General features: G+C 36.1%; 1 protein-coding gene across 2 annotated transcripts in view; it reads right to left on the bottom strand.

The window, feature by feature from the left end:
• Positions 1-12,152: 12,152 nt before the first annotated feature.
• The window catches only part of LOC5567004 (lachesin), a 224,723-nt gene continuing 217,095 nt past the window's right edge, over positions 12,153-19,780 (bottom strand). For both annotated transcript variants that reach the window (XR_002500957.1, XM_021847812.1), the window contains one exon: positions 12,153-14,033. Coding sequence is in view for 1 of the 2 variants with exons in the window: in XM_021847812.1 (XP_021703504.1) it covers positions 13,861-14,033 (173 nt within the window). In the remaining variant the exon portion in view is untranslated. The remainder of the gene's footprint in view (positions 14,034-19,780) is intronic.

The raw sequence follows: 19,780 nt of genomic DNA, 5'->3' as shown, positions 1-19,780 counted from the left end.
ATGCGTAGATACATTTCTGATCGAATGATACTAAAATCGTAATAATTGGTTCATAAACAACTGAGTTATTAACGTTCAAAATCTCCCCTAATTTCGTTACATGTCTTTTTTTCGTTACATCATACTTTTAAAGTGCACCCCAATATAGAAAACAAAGACGTAGTCCTACGTCAAAAGCATTAATGATCTTCAATCAATTATACAGCCATTCGGATGCACCGAAATCGAACACCAACACCGCTTGACAAGCAATTCCCTCATGCCTGGAGCATAAAACGATTCCTAATTGGGCACTTTGCGTTCGGCGTAACATTTGCTCGAATCATCGGCTTCAGGACGAGCGTTCAGCTCACATCACGTTGAAATGAAAAATTGAAAACGATGAGAGTGCTCATCACTCCTTCGAACATCGAGTCTTATCCTCCCCTCCACACGACGGTTGTCGTGTCACGCTACCGAGAACGGAAATAATGAGAACGGCTTTTTCGCGTGTGAATCATTTTCCAATGAGCGGCGAAGGCAAGCGTACAGAGTGTGACGATGCACACTGGGGCAGATCGTTGTTTTGATGGCTAAAAATTCTAGTATTCTGGATATTCTTCTTGGAGTTTGGTGTCTTTTAAAAGGAATATGGAATAATTTGAACATTTTGTACCATTTTGTCGCAAATTCCGAGCCTGACTCCTATTCCCAACAGTGGCGATTTCAAACGTAACAAACCATTGATATTTTGACAACTTTTTCATGTAGAGTATTTGAGTCATGAAATAGTTGATTATCGCGTGAAGAAGTCCGAAGAGTTTCATCTTCCAAGAGTTGATTAAAATTGATATCAACAATACTGGATTCGCCACTTTTTCAATTTCGGTTCCTCAATTCGCCACCTACGTTGATTTCTTATGGAGGGTGGCGAATCAGGAACGCCTTGGCGAAACAAGGGCAAAGGTGCCAAAATTTTAAGAAAAATCGGTTATTTCCCATATTTTCTGAAAAAATCTTGAGGTTTCTAAGAATATTTCATTTTAAAGTAATTTAACGAACACTAAACGAATGGCAAACATATGTGTCGTATAACGCTAAATAATCTGGGGTGGCGAATACCGGTACACCTTCCCTATTGTTCCAGAAATTACTCTAGAATTCTATGGTAGTTTCCCTTTGGGATCACTCACGAATTTTTCAAAACCTCTCTGGGATTGTTCTGGAAATCTCAAGATTATTTCTGATGTTTCTCTAAGATCTTCTGAAAATCACAGAATCCTTCCAGATATCGCATTGAGATTCATAAAAAAAAATATCGTTACCGTTCCGGTACTACTTCTGAGATTCTTGTGATTCTTCTGGACATCTTTTTGGATTTTTGCAGAAATCTGTATGTGATTATGCGTTTATCTCCTTAAGGATTACTTTTGAAATCCTGGAAATTAAATTCTTCGAAATTCTTGAAAATTCTTTCGGAAATACTATGGAAGATTCTACCAAAAATGCAATTCATCTGGATATTTTTGGAGGATTTTGCCAAAAAATGTACTAGGGCTCTACTAGAAATTCTTCTTGAATTCCTCCGAAAATAATTCTGAATTTTTGCCGGAAATACTTCTGGGATTCTCATGAGAATAGTCTCACCAGTGCTGGGTAGGGATCGCCCCATTAGTTACACCCCTACGGTGCATCTTTATTAATTTATAAACCAGTCAATTACCATCAGCTTCGCATTAAGCATTTCAAAACATGTGTTATCCAAGCATCTTCTTTGTAAATTTGAAATAATGTTGGCACCGTTGAAGAATATTTTGAAGTAAGTGAATATCCCTTCCAAAATAGCTCAAAACCTTTAAATCACGATAACTTTCCAATCCCTCGTGAGCATATTTTCCAATTTACGGAGAAGATGCTTCAGTACTATATCTTTCGAATGGTAGGTGCCAAATTCTTAGACATTTTTTGTGTACATAACGGTTTCAGGTACGCCGTGTGGAAGATAAGTAAGGTGCAAGTCAACCATAATGCAACAGGATTGAAACAAATAATCTTCTAGCTGTCATACACGTAGTTTAGTGCAGCTTTCGCGTAACTGGGATGAATCTTCTTGAGTTGTAGGCATGTGAACTTGAATTGAATGCAAGTTGCAGCTGGATTAACTGAAAGTAATTTGAAACATAACATTAAAACCGGCATTTTGGAAGAAGTTGCAAGAAATTTTTTGAAAAGTTACTGAGCACATCTTGATAAACTTGACTTTATTGCTATTTGCAAAGCACATTTGCAGTAAATCTTGTCGTTAACCGTCCAACACGGAGTGAAATGCATTTTCTTTGGAACAGTAATGAAACTTTATGTGCTTTTGACATTAATATGCAATCGAACTAGAACTAGATAAGTTACAGATGCTTTTATTGATACGTGCTTGAAACCATTTTTGGAAAGCATCTCTTTAGATGATGTTTCATGTGCTACTTGGGATATTAGTTAAAGAATGTATTTTTAGTTGGCTCACTAACGCCAATAATACTCTCAACCTGAGAGAGAGAGAGAGATGAGACAGTGGGCTAGACTGCGAGCTCCCAAAAGTCAAGGGAACCTGTCACCAACTTTCACTGGAAAACCGCACATCTGGACAAACATTCCAAAAGGGCACATCGACATTGGTAAACATTGGCTTTGCAAGACGCTGTTGAGCCCAATTCAACTCGATCACGCTCACCAATACCACTATCAGGAAGAGCTAACACCAATCTTTCTGATAGTGGTGTTAGTTTGCGTGGGCGAGCTTGAAAGGGCTTAGCAGCAACGTTTCTGAAAAACGGCTCAATACCTCTTTAGCCCTTTTCTAATGTTTGTCCAGACATTCGAAAGGCAGAGCGTGAAAAGCTGTCAACATTCAAGTAAACCTAATTGAAATTTCTAGGTATTTTTCGATGATTTCTCATTTTAAAAAGTTGAATACCAAAATATAGTTTTTTGTATTCATATTCTTTTCCAAAGTGAACAATATGAAGTGAATATGATTTTGACCAAAATAAGTTGTGCACCATCCAAGCGTTGAAGAAAGAAGTCAAAGAAGGCAAAAACATGCCAGCTGTCAGTCTCCTCTCTCTCTCTCTCTCTCTCAGCTCTCGACCAGAGTTGGGAAAATTCTTGAGATTCAAGCAATGCCAATCACGTTGAAAAACTTATTCTACTAATTAAAATCAAGATGGGGTCCAGATCCAAGATGGCCGCTAGATTTGTACACTTAAGGTGAAGATGAATCGAAGCCAAACTTCAAATTTTCAAGAGCACAAATCTGGAGAACCGAGCACCCATTTGAGCTGAAAACTTAATCGATTGGTCATCACCAGCTAGTGTCCAATCGATTAAGCTTTCAGCTTCAACGGATGTTTGGTTCTCCAGATTTGTGCTCTTGAAAATTTGAACTTTGGCTTCGATTCATCTTCACCATAAACTAATGTTCTTATTCTTCACTCAACTCGAAGAAAACACCAACGATTGAAAACTTGTTTCAACTGATGTTTTCATTGATTGCACTCGCCATATCGTAGAACATGATTTTGAAAATCGTTCATTTCATAGGGTAAATACCATTGCTCACCAATTTTTTATAGCCTAAAGCAGTTTTTTCAGCTTTGATGGTGACTCAGAATTCTAAACGAGCGGTGCACGGTTTTTCTAACAAAATTCAAAATGGCTGCCAATTTCAAAATGGCCCTTAGTTTATTTTAGTTTAAGATGAAAGCTATATCCTTCCTCTATACGATGCCACTAAGATTGTTATGTGTCCCAAGGGAAGAAATACCCAAGATTTATCGAAAACTGGGTGTTTTCGCAAACTGTTTAGCAAGCTTGCGTACGAGGATGCCATTAATTTGAGAAAACCGGAAAGAACACTAAGCTGAGAAGCAGGCTCTGTCCCAGTAGGGACGTTAATGCCAAGAAGAAGAAGAACGATAGGTGCCGATGGCGGCCTGGATTTTGAAGAATCCTAGTCATAATTATCATCGAATCCGAGACATTATACTAAGAGAAGTTCTCTCACAATTTCTAATGAATTACTCGCCGAATTCTGAGCAGGACAAAGTTTTCCAGATTCTAGAACAGGATTTAAACTGAGTCTCTGATGGAATTTTAATGGAATGATGAGGACAATTTTCGTAATCCGTAAAACCCCGGACTTCATGAAAATACTGAACAGGGATTTCGAGAGAGAGGGTTAGAAGTAAAGGGATGTTTCGAGCAAATGCCTATTTTAGGATTATAGAATGTCAATATTTATTCAGTCACCCTCGACTGGTTTCCAAGTTCGTAATTGGTACACTCAGGCAAATGGACTATCGATAAACATAGGAACCCCTTTTGAAAATTCGCCACAAGGAATCGGGTTGAAATTCATTTACTTTATGGAACCGAAATTTGAAAACAAAAATAGTTACTGCGGCAACCTGGAATAGAAACAAGGACCTTGCGATCGATAGGCTCTTGCGTACACCCCGCGCCTATCAACGCCTCGGTTATGAGTGATGCTAAAACGATACATAAAGCGTTCGTATTGCGATAATCGTTCCATCTTTCATAAGGCAAAATGTATGAATTTCGATAGTCTAGTTCGCTGCGTGTATGATATGCTGCATTCATTCATGGTCAACAAGAATCCCATCAAATGTCTGAAAACCGAGATAGAAAATTGGGTCGTAAACAAGGCTGGTACAAAGGTATCGAGGCAAAATGAACACTTTCGTTGAAGTAATTGAAAACGATATTATTAATTGATTTCAACCGTACTGCTACGTAAAAAGGCTACCGGTTTATCATAATAGCAAGAAAAACTTCTCTTTGCTCAAAAATTAAATTCTTCCACCACCTTGCTTATAAACCAATTTGAAGCTGAGAAAAAATAAAGTCAAATTTCAGAAGACAATTGGATTCAAAAAGATTGGGCAGACCCAGGGATGCCAAGTCATTTTTTGAAATATCTGGAAGATTTTGAAAATTTATCTGGAAAAGTCTAGATCTCCTATGCCGTATTTGAAGAACCTTACAAGTTATTTACAGAACCTTAAAAATTCATTACAAAATTTTATCTGGATCTTCCAATTTTTTGTAAAATGGGGCCTCAATAATCTGGAATATTCCAAACAAATCTAGAAGGTTGGCAACGCTGGGCAGACCAGTTCCTGATTACTAGAGCTTTTAACCATTGAAAACAGTGACCTGCCCCAGTGTGCGACTACACCAGAAGGATGACGGAAATGATTTCAACCGGAATCGTAATGAATGATGTCATCCTCTTCGTTGTCACCGTTCGGTTGGCGGCATCGTCATCGTTATGATTGAAATCGGAGAATAATATTTGTGTGCTGTGGAGGGGGGAAGCTTTTGCACTGCCTCAGAAGCATGACGATATTGATGGTGGAGCGTGCTCAAAAGCGCCGAACGTGATTTGGCGAATGGCAAGAATAGATGCTGCTTGGGGTATCTTTTTTTTTCTTCGCGGATCACTAATGAGCTATTCCAGAGCTTTTACGAAATGATGTTTTCGGGGTAATAATGAGTTTGAATGAATTGGCGGCCGCTTTCGGGAACGGTTGCTTACCATAAGGGCTGCTTTTGATTTTGACGTGGATGTAGATTACAAAAGAAAGCTGTTTTCTTTGGAAATACTCGTTCAGTTAAGATGATTTACATCATCTGACACAAATGACAGTCAGCACTGAAATTTAAAAGAACATGGGATTTGAAATGAAACACTACTTGAGATTATCAAAGTAACAATCACTCTACGGTGCTAAACGTGTAATTATCCATCAAGGCCAAGGGTCACTTGTGTGTATCCCATCGGTCAACAATATTCTAGAAATATTATTATTATTCTTTCGATTGCCCTAGGGTAGAGTGATTGTGTACGTTATACAAATGCGAAAATTGTCCATTTTCAAAGAAAACTCTCGTTGTGGAAGTGCTCAAAATATCGCTGAACAGAATAGCAGATTTCTTACAATTTGGACATTATTTCAGAAAGAACTCATAGAGTTGAAGGAATTGTTTTACGGTATCTTCAGCAAAGTTGTAAATTTAAACAAGATGAACGAGTCTGCTGATGAGAGTTTTTGTAGGGCTTTCCTATTTCCAGATATATTGTTTATATTTTTTGACAAAAAAATTCACTTCACTCACACTGTTATTACTTTCGAATTCGTGATTGGAAAGATCGTTCATAAATGTATGTTAATATTCAAATTATGTCTCATGGACTGTGGGAATTTGATTCAAACCGGTCATTAATTACTGAAATATAGCCTAACAAAAACGATAATTTTGTATGGAAAATCGAGAAGGTTGCAACAGGTCTTAGGTAAAATAAAATTATAGAATTTATGATTCAATATATATATATTATATCAGCAAAGTCCTTCAAAACTCATTACTACAAAACATCTGCATCGATCTTAACAAAATTCAATTGAAAATAAAGTGGCACAATCATCGTTTGAGTGGTGAGAAATTTTTGAGAATTATTACTCAAAACTGATATAACCTTTTCGATAACTGACTTGCTCAGAAAAAATGTCTCACCAGCAGTACGAAGAGATAAATCTTCATCGATTATCGTATCACACAAAGACTACCAACCATGAGTCAAAAATAACTGGTAAAGCACATGCGCCTTTTGAGGAAAAGTGTTTAAAAGATGGAAGTAGCAACACGACAAACGGCTGAATGGTACAGGTGACACTGCATCAAATGTTAAAGACAGTGGCTAATTAATTAGCAGCAAAGGATAGTATTGAAACTGTATTAGCAACATAGACTCTGTCCCCATATTGCAATTAATTAGAATTGCGATTATTGCGAACAACATAACAATTTTTGCTCAAATTGTGTTAGGAAGCCTTCCAAAGTTTCATCGAACATTCCTTCAATTCCCAAGAGATTTCTCCAAATAATTCTCTGGAAATTCTTCCAGCTATACCCCTATAAATTCCTTCAAAAGTCCCTGCAGGAATACCTCCAGGGATTCCTACAGAGGTCTCCTTAGTATTTTTAAGATATTCTCCAGGGTATCATCCATGTATTCCTCCAGGGGTCTTCAAAGTGATTCGTGCAGTTAATTATGTAGAAGTTTCTTCCAGTAATACTTTGAGAAGCTTTTTCCGGAAATACCTGAAATTTTTGTTTAGCGTGCAACATAAAAAATTTGAGTTAAAATTTATGTTGAGAATTCCTCCAGAAATCGATCCGAAATTTCATTAAATATTCTTCCAATAGTTTCTCAACGGATTCCTCCAAGGAATTCTTCAGAGATTCTATCAAAGATACCTCCAGGAACACCTTCAGAGGTTCATCCAGGAATACCTCCAGAGATTTCTCCAGATTTTTTAAAGAGATTCTTCCGGGGATTATTCCATGGATTCCTCTGAGGATCTTCAAAGCGAATTCATGCATAGCATAGCATAGACTGACTGTACATGCAACCATTGGCTACTCCGTGAATATTCTGGGGATCTTCAAAGCGAATTCAGTCTAAAAATTCATCCAAGGATTCTCCAGAGACTCTTTCAGATATACCTTTAGGAACACCTGCAGGAATTCCTCCAGGAATATCTCCAAGGATTCCTCTAGAGATATTTTTAGGTTTTTTTTATAGAGATTCTCTCAATGATTCTTCCGGGGATTCTTACATGGATTCCTTCAAGGGCCCTTGAAGCGATTCATTCAGTAAATTATCTAGAAGTTTCTACAACAAATCATCCAAGATCCGAAGTTTCAAAAAATATTCCATCAATAGTTTTCAAAGGATTATTCCGAGAATTCTTCCAGATATACCTCAAGACATAACTTGAAGAGTTCCTTCAGGACTGCCTTCGGGGATTCCTCTTGAGATTTTATCATGATTTTTTTACGGATTTTCCCGGGAATGCTGCCATGGATACTTCCATGGATTCCTACAATCTAGAAATATTCTTCCAGTAAAACTTCGTAAAATAAAATTCCCGAAAAAACCATACAATACTTTTGCGTACGAAATATGAAATTCTAGCTAAATCTTATGTTGAGAATTCATCCAAAGATCCTTTCGAAGTTTCTTCAAAAATTTTCCTTCAATAGATTATCAAGGGATTCCTCCAAGGAATTCTCCAGAGACCCTTGCAGAAATACCATCATGAGTTCCTCTAGGAATACCTCTAGGGATTCCTCCAGAGATTTTATCATGATTTCCTTTAGGGATTTTTCCAGGGATTCTTTAATGGATTCTTCCAAGGATCCTTCAACCGATTCCGTTAGGAAATTATCTAGGGGTTCCTCCAAAATTTTTTCCAAGAATTTTTCATTAAATTTTTAAGTATTTTTTCCAGGTGATCCTTGATAAATGTCTCCTAAAATTCTTCCATGAATCTCTTTAGGCAGTTTTTTGAGTTCTCCTGTAGGGAGTCCTTCAGATATTCATCCAAGAGTTTCTAAAAGGATTCCTTCAGTAGTTTCTCCAGGGATTTCTCTAGAAAAGGACTTTTCTACACTTTTTCACAAGAACTTTCAAGAAATTCTCTAGAAGTTTCACTTGGAATTGCGCAAGGAGGAATCCAGAGGGTCCTCCAAGAATTTCATTAGGGATTTAACCAGGAATTCTTTCGAAATTTCTTTTAAAATTTCTTCATGGATTCTTCAAATGATACCTCTAGACTTCAAATTTCTTCAGGGATTCCTTGAACTTTTACAGACATTTCATCAAAAGTATTTTCAGATATTCTTGCTGAAACCTGCCCCTGATTTTTACAAAAAAAAAAAAAAAAAAATCATGCGTTCGTCAAGGAATTCTTCCAAGGAATTTCTTCAAAGATTTCTCCACGAAGCCCTCCAGAAATTCCTTCTGGATTTTCTCAACGCATTCTTCCAGGAGCTTCTCAAGGGCATCTAAAGATTTCATCAAGAGCTTCGTCAGGGGTTTCTCTAGGAATTCATTCAACCAGATATTAGAACTCTAAGAAAACCTACAGAAACCCCTCCAGAATATCTTCAGGAGTTTCTACAGGAATATTTACTGAAAATCCTTCTTATTCAGAAATTCCTACAGAAATTCTTTTAGAAATTCCTGCAGGCATCCCTTCAGAAAGTTCTGAAGGAATTAAGAGTTTTATTTAGGAATTATTTCAGAAATTCCTCCTAGAATTTCTATAGGGGATTCTGGAGGGATTCTTTCAGTAGTTTCCGTTTATGAATGACGTAGCTTTTTAGGTGGAGTAGGGTGTCTACGATTTTGTGACGAACCATGTATAAGGTATAGGAAAACATGCACTGATAGGGGAGGGGGTGTCATAAATTGGCCATAATAATACATTTATGGACGCTGTCTAAGAATTTAACTAGGAATTCCTTCATAATTTTTATTAAAGCTTCTCTAGTGATTCCTCCAGCATATTTTGCTGGTATTTCAAAGGATATGCCTTAAGTAGTTTTGTTAAATAGATTATTGATGCGATTCTTTAGGAAATTATCAAGCGATTTAACCAGAGTTTACTTCCAGAATTCCTCCTACAACTTTAACAGGAATTTTCCCAGAAATTCATTCAGGAGTTTTTCAGAAATTCCTCCAGATATTCTTTCAGTAACTTCTCCAAAATATACAGGCGTTCTCCTAACAGTTTCCATTGATTATTCAAGCAAAACTTCGAGATCTTTGCCAGATATTCTTCCAAAAATATCCTTGAGTTTTACCATGAATTCCTTTAGAGAGTTCATTAAAAATTCCTCCAGTCATTTCTTCAGGAAGTCCTTCAACAACAACGTAGTTTCTCCAGGGATTTATTTAGAAATTTCTTTGAGAATTCCTCCACAGACTCTTTCAGAAGACTTTTAAGGAATTCTTCCAGGAACTCCTCTAGGGATTCAACCAGGAATTCGTGCATCATTTCCTTCAAGGTTTCTCCATGGATTCTTAAGGAATTTCTCGAAGCGATTCCACCAGGAATTTTTCCAGACATTCCACCAAAGGTATCTTTCAGGAACTTGTAAAGAAATTTTCTTAGTGATTCTAACAAAAACAACTTCCATGGATTCGTCAAGGAATTTCTTCAAATGTTTGTTCATGAAGTCTTCCAGTAATCCCTCCTTGAGTTTCTTAAGGAATTCGTCCAAGAGCTTCTCCATGTTTTTCTCCAGAGATTTCTTCTCCACAATTTTGTCCAAGAAATCTTACAGAAATTGCTTCAGTGATTCCTTCAAAGATTTCTTCACTTACTACAGAAACTGCCCACGAAAATTCATCTTCAGTAATTCTTGCAGCCTAGTACTTCAGAAATTCCTTCAGGAATTCTTTTAGAAATTTTTCCATTGATTGCTTCGAAATTTGATAAAAGTATTTCTACAGCAAATTGTTGATAAATTCCTTTTGTAGTGTTGCCGCAGATTCCTCCAAAAATTTCCTTCAGAATCCTTCCAAAGATTTAGGGATTGATTCAAAAATTCGTCAGGGTATTCCTCCAAAAAATTTTCCAAGGATTTCTTTAGAAAAGAGTTCGGTCTTCAAAAATACCGCCAGGGATATATCAAGGGATTTTTGAAGAGATCCTCTCATGGATTTTGCCAGATATTCTTCTAGGGGTTTGTCAAGCCATTTTACCAAACATTAGTTCAGGAATTTTCCTAAAGCTTCCTCCAGAAATTCATACAGATTTTTCGTTTATTTTTTCTACGATTCAAAGATTTCTTCTGCAGTTTTTCTAAAAGATTCACCTTTTTAAAAGATACACCCAGAAGTTGCTTCAGAGATTCCTTCAAAAATAATCCAAAACTTCCTTCGTTTCTTCAGGGATTTCTCCACAGATGCCATCAGAAGTAACTCTGGAAACTTCTCCAAGAGTTCCACTTGGGATTTCGCAAGAGCTTTCTTCTCAAGTTTTTTCATAAGATCCCATTTTCTCAAGAGATGCCTTCAGATTTTTTAGGAGATACCTTCAAAAATTTTGTCATGAATTTCATCAGTAATTTATCCAATATTTTTTCCAGAAATTCATCCAAAGACTCCTACAAAAACACTTTTGGAAATCCCTTAGAGATTGGTTTTGCAATACCTTAATGAATTTTTCTACAAATTCAGATATGCCTTAAGACATTTCTTCAGGAATTACGCCAGAAGTTTCTGGATGAAAACCCCTCAAGAGATTTTCCAGGAATCGAAGAAATATCTTTAGAGACATCTAGGTGAAATTAAAAAAAAAAACTTCCTCAGAGACTCTTTCACAAGTTTCTTCATGTATTCCTACAGAAGTTTCTCGAGGGTTTTCTTCAGGGATTTGTTCTGTAATGATTTTTTCAGGAAAACGGAATTCCACTAGGAATTCTTCTAGACATTCGTTTAGAAGCTTCAAAGGAGGAATTTCTGCTGTTCCTGGGATTCTTCCTAATATTCTTCCAGAGTTTTTTTTTTATTTATGTTTGCCCCAGTCAGAGGTATTATCTATTGAAATAGGTGTGTTTTTTGTTGTGTTCGAACTGAGAGATAGTGCCCTAATGAGATTTTAGAATTGAAAACGCTACAGCAAGAAAACCAATATTATTTACCACCCTATGTTAATTTTGGAAAAATGCTCTATTTAGAAGGCTGACTCTGTAATTTATGGGAAAACGCGAATAGTATTTATCCCTAAATCCAATAAACAAAGTACCTAAAAATATACAAATTACTTTGAAAGAGACAGTTCCCCAGAAGAAAACTTTATGCAAACTCTAGAAGCATTTATGGTTGATTATTTTAAGGAGAATACTAGAAATGTTGGTAATAATTTTTAAAGTAAGCTCTCGAGGAAGAGTTGCTCGAATAGTTTTCGGAGGAAACCTCTGTGGAACCTTTGAGGAGTTCCTTGGTGAATCTGTGTAAGAAGTGCCTGTGAAATCCTATGCGCAGTTTCAAGACGAAACGCTGGAGCAGTTTTTGGCGAACTTTATAAGCAATCCCTACAGGAGTCCTTGAAGCAATCCTTCCTGAAATACTAAACTAAGAAAACTAAGAATGAGTTCAGAAAGAAATGTTTTGACAAATCTCCAGCATCTATTCAAATTACAAGCTCCCTGCTAAAGTCATAAGATTCTTCTTAAAATGTTTTGACCTAGAAATGCATGGATTCATCTAAGGAAATTTCAGCCCAAACTTCCTTTGTTGATCCCCAAATCGAAACTGTTGAATAGAGCAATCCTCTGGTTTAATTAGAATTTAAGCCATGACTCGCTACAAACGGCTGCAACAATTTTAAGTGCTCAATTTCAAGTTCATGGCCGCCACACCTTCCAATTTGCTATAGTTCACTAGACGGGTCTCATTTCAATTTCTAATCGAGCAAATGCTTCAACAAAGTTGTCATCATCATCATCGTGTGTTCATCGCAATGTGTTTAGCGTATTGGCACTGACGAACAGACGTAGTTCTTGGAGCAAATCATGTCAAAACCGCTGTTTTATGCAACCTGACCTGCAGATGGTGGTAGCACGAAACGTCAAACACGAAGAAAAGTGATGTGCGCGCCTCTGTTTGTGAAGTGACAAACAAAGCGAATTCGAAATGATCGTCAGTGCTACGTCTGTGCGTCTGTGGTAATGGTGTCTACATATGCGCTTCCCCAAGCCGACGATCGATAATACGTTGCATCGCTAACATCGAACCCGGACACATTTGAATTGCTCATTCGCCGAGGCAATTGGAAGTCTCATTAAGGGGACGATGAGGGTCCGTTGCTATGAATTTCAACTACATATCTGCCGTCTCCCCCTGGCGAGTTAAATTAACCAATTATCACGTTGCCATTTGGCCGGCAATTTGTGATGAGTCGTTTCTCAGGAGGAATTAGCTCTTCCGGCAGGGAATCGTCGTTATTTGTCGTTTCGCGATAGTTTCTGGGTTCGGGGTAAAAGCAACTTTAAGCTTCTCTCTAGGTTTATTTACAGCAAACAGTTCCGATGACACTAGGCAATATTATGGTTCACACACATTGACCACTTGCAATGACTTCAATAGGTTTTGGCTCGTTGTTCTTTTTGTTGTTCTGTTTTTTTTAATCACATTTTTTTATATCTTTATGGAAATTTAACGTTTTTGTTTGACAACTATTTTTAATTTGAATTAAAAAAATCACTCTTTCTCGAAAAATGTACGCAATAAAAATTTAAAATATGTGTTCGAGCCAATCTATTAAACACATTATGAATTTATGGATTTCGGTATCTGAGGTGTTTAATTGTTGCGGAGCCAAAAAGGTATTTAATGAAGAGATAAGAATATGAGAATGAAAAATAACTGTTCTTGTTTCGAAAATTGAGAGAACAGATTTGACAACAGTGGTCTGATAACTATTGAATACATTGCAAATGATCGAAGTGCGTAAAAAAGCTTTGAATTGTTGCCTAGTGTAACCGCTAGATTCCACCATTCTTGATTTCACTTTACATTGTATCGCTACAAACAATCTACCTTAACATATTCATTACCTAGCTTTCAGCTAGCCTACTTGTATATAACTACGATGCGCTTATTTTCTCTTTGTCACTCGGCATTTGCTCTATGCTTTTGTATAGAAATTGTCCTAAAGCCCAATCTACACTGGGCCTCTTCCGCTTAATGCTAGGATTGTATACAAACAATGTGTCTCACTTGGGCCAACGAAACTCACCTCTCGCATAAGAAGCCTGATGTGTTTGTATTCTATTTATACGTTACGTTGGCCCAGCTGGGAGGCCCTCGGGGGTCTCGAGGGGTCTTCGAGAATAGCCCACTGACGCTAATGATGATTCCTCGAAACATAGGCTGCTGATATGATGATGGCTTCGATTTTGCACGAGGGATCTTCTGATGGTGGCTGGCGATGGACTTTCTCAGTTTCATCTGTTGATTCGGGCGCAGGGCTGTCGTAACGTCATCGATGAGCAGAGCAGCAGAATTGGCAACAGTAGAAGCAACAACGCTGTGCTCGATCGGCTGGAAAGTGGCGTGAACCGTTGACTGCTTCCTGCCGCGTTGTGAAATGCCCCCGGGGGATGTCGTATCGAGTGGCCTGAAGGAATGGTTTGGGAAGAGAAAGAGCAGAATGAATTGAATTAGATTCGATAAGTTATTGAATGATTAAATCTGGATGGCGATTGTTTACTGCGGTGGAATGGTGTCCCTGGAAGGTTTAAAGGCCTAATTGCCTAGATATTCAGAGATGCACTCTAAACAGAATATGTGTTTTTCTCTATATGGCGTGCTCAGAACATGAACAGTAGTGTGAGGTTTATTTCAAGAAAGATCTTAAAACCAAAAATTTAATCTTCTGTATTCAAATCTTATCCAGCTTTTTACGCTGGCTATAAAACACCGGGGGGTGATTTGGGTTTGACATGTTTTGCCTATAGATTTTATAGTTAGGTCTTAGTAGGCAGTCAAATAAGTTTGTTGATTCAAACGTCAAAAATTTTCACCGCACTGTTTTTATTTTATCCGTATTCTGATTTCACATACTTGCCATATTTATTTGTTTAATTTTTGCTTTATCTCGTTTTAGGTACCTAACTTACCCTTTTTCTGAACGCTGTAATAGAAATATAACGAATATTTGGCTCATCATTGAAAATCCTTTCAATATGAATATGAAGAACCGGAATTATTGGCAAGCAAAAACGATTTCCATAGAATAATGTGCATGAATGTGAATTAACTTAGGATCCTTGGTAGGGTTCTTGTTACCGTAGTTTCTTGATTCTAGTGCAAGATTTTTACGAAACAAAATGAACGGTATTCTCATGAAACCCTAGACAAGATACTTCGACAATACTTGGAAATATTTCCATTGAATAGCAACACAACCTATAGCATTCGACTCAAGTACCTCACATAATATAACTTTTATACAATTCTAGATTATACGTAAAAACAAAAGAATTAATTAGACCTTACTGAAACGGTGTTCACAAAGCCCAAAACTATAAAATGCATTGGAATAAAATTGTAATGTCATAGAAACTATTGGAAATGTATCTATTTTAGTAGCAGCTTGACTTATGTTTTAATATGAACATTTCATTCAAAAGTGTTGATCCAATGATTTTCTCAGCCGTTAGGTTGCGGAGCGACGTGTTCAGCGGTCTATTTCCTGACGACATCTTTAATTCAAACCATTTTAACCAAATTTCTTTCGGTATAGATTCGTAGCTAATAATACTTTCATCAATTAGCAGCTTATCACCGCACCTTATAAACCTAAAATATAAGGAAATCACATTAGAAAAATTAGCAAATAAATTCTAATTAAGATATTCAGAGAACAAAAATGGTAAAACTCATTTAACATCAACAATATTTATCTCCTCAAAGCTTGCTTCGATTGAGCTATAAAAAAAATCTAGTGTGTGTAAGAAATGTCAAAGGGGGTGATTCCGATATTATGGCAAGCAAGCGTAAAAAGCTGGTACCCAAAAAAAAAAAAAAAAACCTTAAAGTTTGAGACAAATATATTGAAATGTGGAGGTGGAGCAAGCGACTTAAAGATGAAAGCGAAGGCTACAAAACTTATTTGATTTCGACACTTTAACACATCATTCTCAAAATTCAAAATTAGCTTCAAAAGCTTGTATAAATATTTGGAATCGTTTGAGTGTTAATGAAGTTATGATCAAACAAGGATATTTTTTAGTGAAACGAGAAAAACCTTTTGAACTTTTGACTAGTCTTAAGTTCGATTAGAAAATCACAAAGTGTTTCTTCTCCATCTGATTTGTATTTAGAAGAGCACACAAATTTATAGTTTTGAGAACTTTCGAAAAATAAGCAGCTCACTAATAAACAGTAGCTGGGAAATATGGTTTTGATTCATTCATTTGGTATATTCCGACATTTTAATGCTTCTGAGAAGCTAATTTCAATTCTGATTACTGCTGAAAAGTAGATCTGCAGATTTTCAAATGAAGTGAATGATTTTCACTGACTCGTTATTGCAATTCAAATTGAAACCTATTTATTGCTACCGTCAAGCTACCATTCACCGTGCATTTAAGACAAATTTGCACTTCAAAAAATTATATAACTTTTCCAAATAATTTGAAGCATACTGGAATACCACTACGTAGCGTGCAATTATATCATAATTCAGTGAAAAATCTAAAACTAGTGATGCATAACAAAAAATTACTTAAAAACATGTTTGAAAATGTCATGTTAAGGTCGCCTCGTACCGTTCTATGTCACCATTCACCGTGCACACTAGTGCACCATTCACCGTGCGTATAGTTTTCGTCCTGATTTTATTTCATATCTTGAAGAAACGTTGTTAATGGAGCAATTATGTTGCTAATACTGTGCGCACTCATTTTTAAGAGTATTCAATTCTTCATTTACAATAAAAACCATAAAAAGTTTAAAACTTGGCTAAATTATTATTTTTTTAATAAAATCGTTATAGGACATTTGACTGTATTGTCCAAACAATTCCATATTCACTCAAAAACCAAATATGAAGTAGTTTAATCACGACAAAACAATAAATCTAATATTACCGAATAATTTCATGGCTTTTACACTAATGCACGGTAATAGGAACCATATATATTGAAAAGGGTCCCTTCACCGTGCATTTAGGTTTCGACTGGAACACAATAAAAAACTCTGATTTGCATAAAATCTCATTGCTTATACAATGAAATACATCTTACTTATAATATCCACAGTGAAAACTTGTTCAAATTTTGAAAAATTTCATACTCTAACGTTAAAATGAAAAATCTGAATGTTTGGCGTTTCTACTAAGAGTTTTGAATAATATCATTATCAAACAGAATTCATATGATTTTGATAACATAAACTAGGTTTTTCAAACTGCTTTGTGATATAAACTACTTCGTTTCACCAGTTTTATCTTATTTTGCTGACAAAAGAATAATTTGTGAAAATTGTATGAATATTCTGTAGGAATTTGTATATGTGCACGGTGAATGGAGGCCGCACGGTGACTGGTGACTTAACGGTATTCAAGTGAAGTTTGATATCAATCGTTACTTACAGTAAACGTAAATTCCCTTTATGCAATATTACGTAAAAGGAATTTGTATGCATTTTAGGCTTTTTCTCATGTCGTGAGAGCATCACAAAATTATCGAATCGTCATGTTTCATAAAAATCTTGTGATTTGTTCTGCTTAAAATTGTTGTTTTATTAAAATAAGTGGTCAAAGGTCTTATTTTTACGTCTTTTTTTTTATTATAATGTTTTGGTTTGTATATCTTACAACATAAAAATTTTTTTTGAAAGGTGAATATGCATAAAACACACATATTTTAATGAATCTATAACAAAAGGTCGAAAGACAAAAGGTCGAAAGGACAAAAGGTCGAAGAACGAAAAGTAAGGGACAAAAGGTCGAAAATCTTTTTTCAAAGAAGGAAAAATTTCCCACCAAGCAAGTCACTTTCGACCTTTTGTCTTTCGACCTTTTGTCCTTTCGACCTTTTGTCTTTCGACTTTTTGTCCATAAACCTATTTTAATACGTACCAATAACAAGTTAACAACACAATATCGAAAAATATTTTCCGCCATATTTTACATGAATTTGCAGTACAAAAAATGCATCCTTCGATTGCTATAATAAACTACTATTAAGCAAGCTGTAAACTGCCAAGAATCTAAAAGCATATTACAAGAGCAAACTTTTACTTCTTCACGATCTTGCAAAACTTTACTTCATAGATTACGTTTTCAATGAAAATTACTTTTTAGTTACAGGTATTAATGTGATCCTTCTACATATCGTACATATAATAGTAAGAATAGAGAAGACAGTTTTTGTACATAACTCATTAATCATCGCAGTACCTAGTAGTTACATCGTTCGTTTATGTCAGCTTAAAAAATAAGCTTTCGTAACTGATAGTACCGTTAAGTCACGGAACGGAAGTGTATTTTTCAAGTCAAAAAGTGATGAAAATTAACAGTCGTTAGTCGCGACACCTAGCAGTAGAAGGCACACATTTTACACAGTAAATTGATATGGAATTATACAACTTATTAGTCAACCTAGTATAAACAAGAATGTATCAATAGAAAGGTGCAAAGAATTATTTGAAAAAATCGTTGCAATTTTCCAAATTGTTTATTGGTTTAAACCAAATCTCTACTTGTTACACGTTACACGGAATACGAAAACAAAACTAAATTTTACTTCTTTTCAGTTAAATCGTGGATAAATCAGATTTGAACTCCGACACGAATACCAAACGAATGGTAAAGTGTCGCTAATAAATAATAAAAATAATAATCAGATTTGAACTGGCATATAGCTCTCAGTAGGTAGTTTTCGCTTGGCAATGGACCAATGCACGAGTTCACTATTTGACGTTTGAGTGGTGCTGTGTTGTAGCTATGATAACATGTGAATTTAATAAACTCGTGTATTGTTCCATATCAAAAATGGCCAACTCAGTATTTTCTACCTAGTGTTAGCGTTTGAAGTCTCCGTAGTGGGTTAAAACAACTTAAAATTAGATAAACTTTAACAACCAAAATTTGTCTTATTTCACGGACATTTATCGCTGAGTCGAATGTTCTAAAAAAAACGGAGAGAGTTTTTTTTTAAACATTGCTGTTGCGAGAGAGGCAAAACAGCCCAACTGGGGGTAAAAACTGAACGCGTCAAATTTGGATTTCAAGAACTTATTTTTGAGGTTTCATGATTTCCGTGATTATGATTATGTAAGAGGTCCATGTGAGAGGGGAAAAAGTGTGAGATTACTTACGTGCATCATAATTAATTTCAGATTTTCATACAAAACATCTTACCATTGGAGAAGATGGTGATTCAAAAATAGTCAATAAAAGTATGTTCAATGAACCTACTTAAAAGGAAATTCTGTTGAATTGAGTCAGCATTTTACGTCGGATATACCAGTGTGCCCAAATATTCAATGAGTAATGACGTCACAGGGCAACATATATTATTACTTTTTTTTAATTTTATTGGAAAGGTTTTAATCATATATTATTACTGAATACCGTACTATTTTGTCTCCTTGATGTTACTAGATAACTCGAAAGGAGATTGGGCAAAGTTGTATGGAGTTTGGTCCCGGAATGTACACAAATGACTCATACACCATTTGTTAGATCTAAATGAGACAAGAAAAAGTTGATATGGGCACAAAAATATTCGTCGTGGGAGAAAAAAAAATGTGTGCTGTAACGGTGTAGAAAGTGAGTGTTTTGGACAGATTTTTACTGTATCATATTTTCTTGCACATATGATTTGGATTTGTGCGTAAGGGTGCTTATGAATGTTTATATCTTAATCGTAATCTGTTCGAAAATGTAGTGATTTGGAACAGTTTCCCGGACGTTTTGAGTTGCTGGTATGTACCTTAAGTATTAGGCATACGGAGATCGGAATTCAAGGTGTGACAGATAACTCACTTTATGTAAGATACTGGACACCAAGGTCATATCGTATTTTCCTGTTCCCGTTCCTTTTCCTGTTCTCCTGCTAGAGATATGATTGTACAAATTGTCGGTTTACTCAGGAGTACCCATATTATATCCAATTTTAACACAACGTTGCGTTGTATTCTGCACAGCGTGCTGGTTCTCGCGGTAGGTTAAAGATCAACTGTCGATCATGGGTTTTGATTCATGGTTTGCACTTCTCCGACATAATATACTTCAATGCTATCAAGGATTCTGACCAATACCTGAAAATGATAAAACTGCGCTTAAAACTCCCTGACGTTAAAAACGAACGGTACAGACGCCCGATTTTGTATAACCTTTAGCGATTGAAGCAG

Source organism: Aedes aegypti, chromosome 2 (assembly GCF_002204515.2).
Source record: "Aedes aegypti strain LVP_AGWG chromosome 2, AaegL5.0 Primary Assembly, whole genome shotgun sequence".
Classification (NCBI taxonomy): Eukaryota; Metazoa; Arthropoda; class Insecta; order Diptera; family Culicidae; genus Aedes; species Aedes aegypti.
Note: the sequence above shows the minus strand (reverse complement) of the source record. Positions and strands in the feature narration are given on the sequence as shown.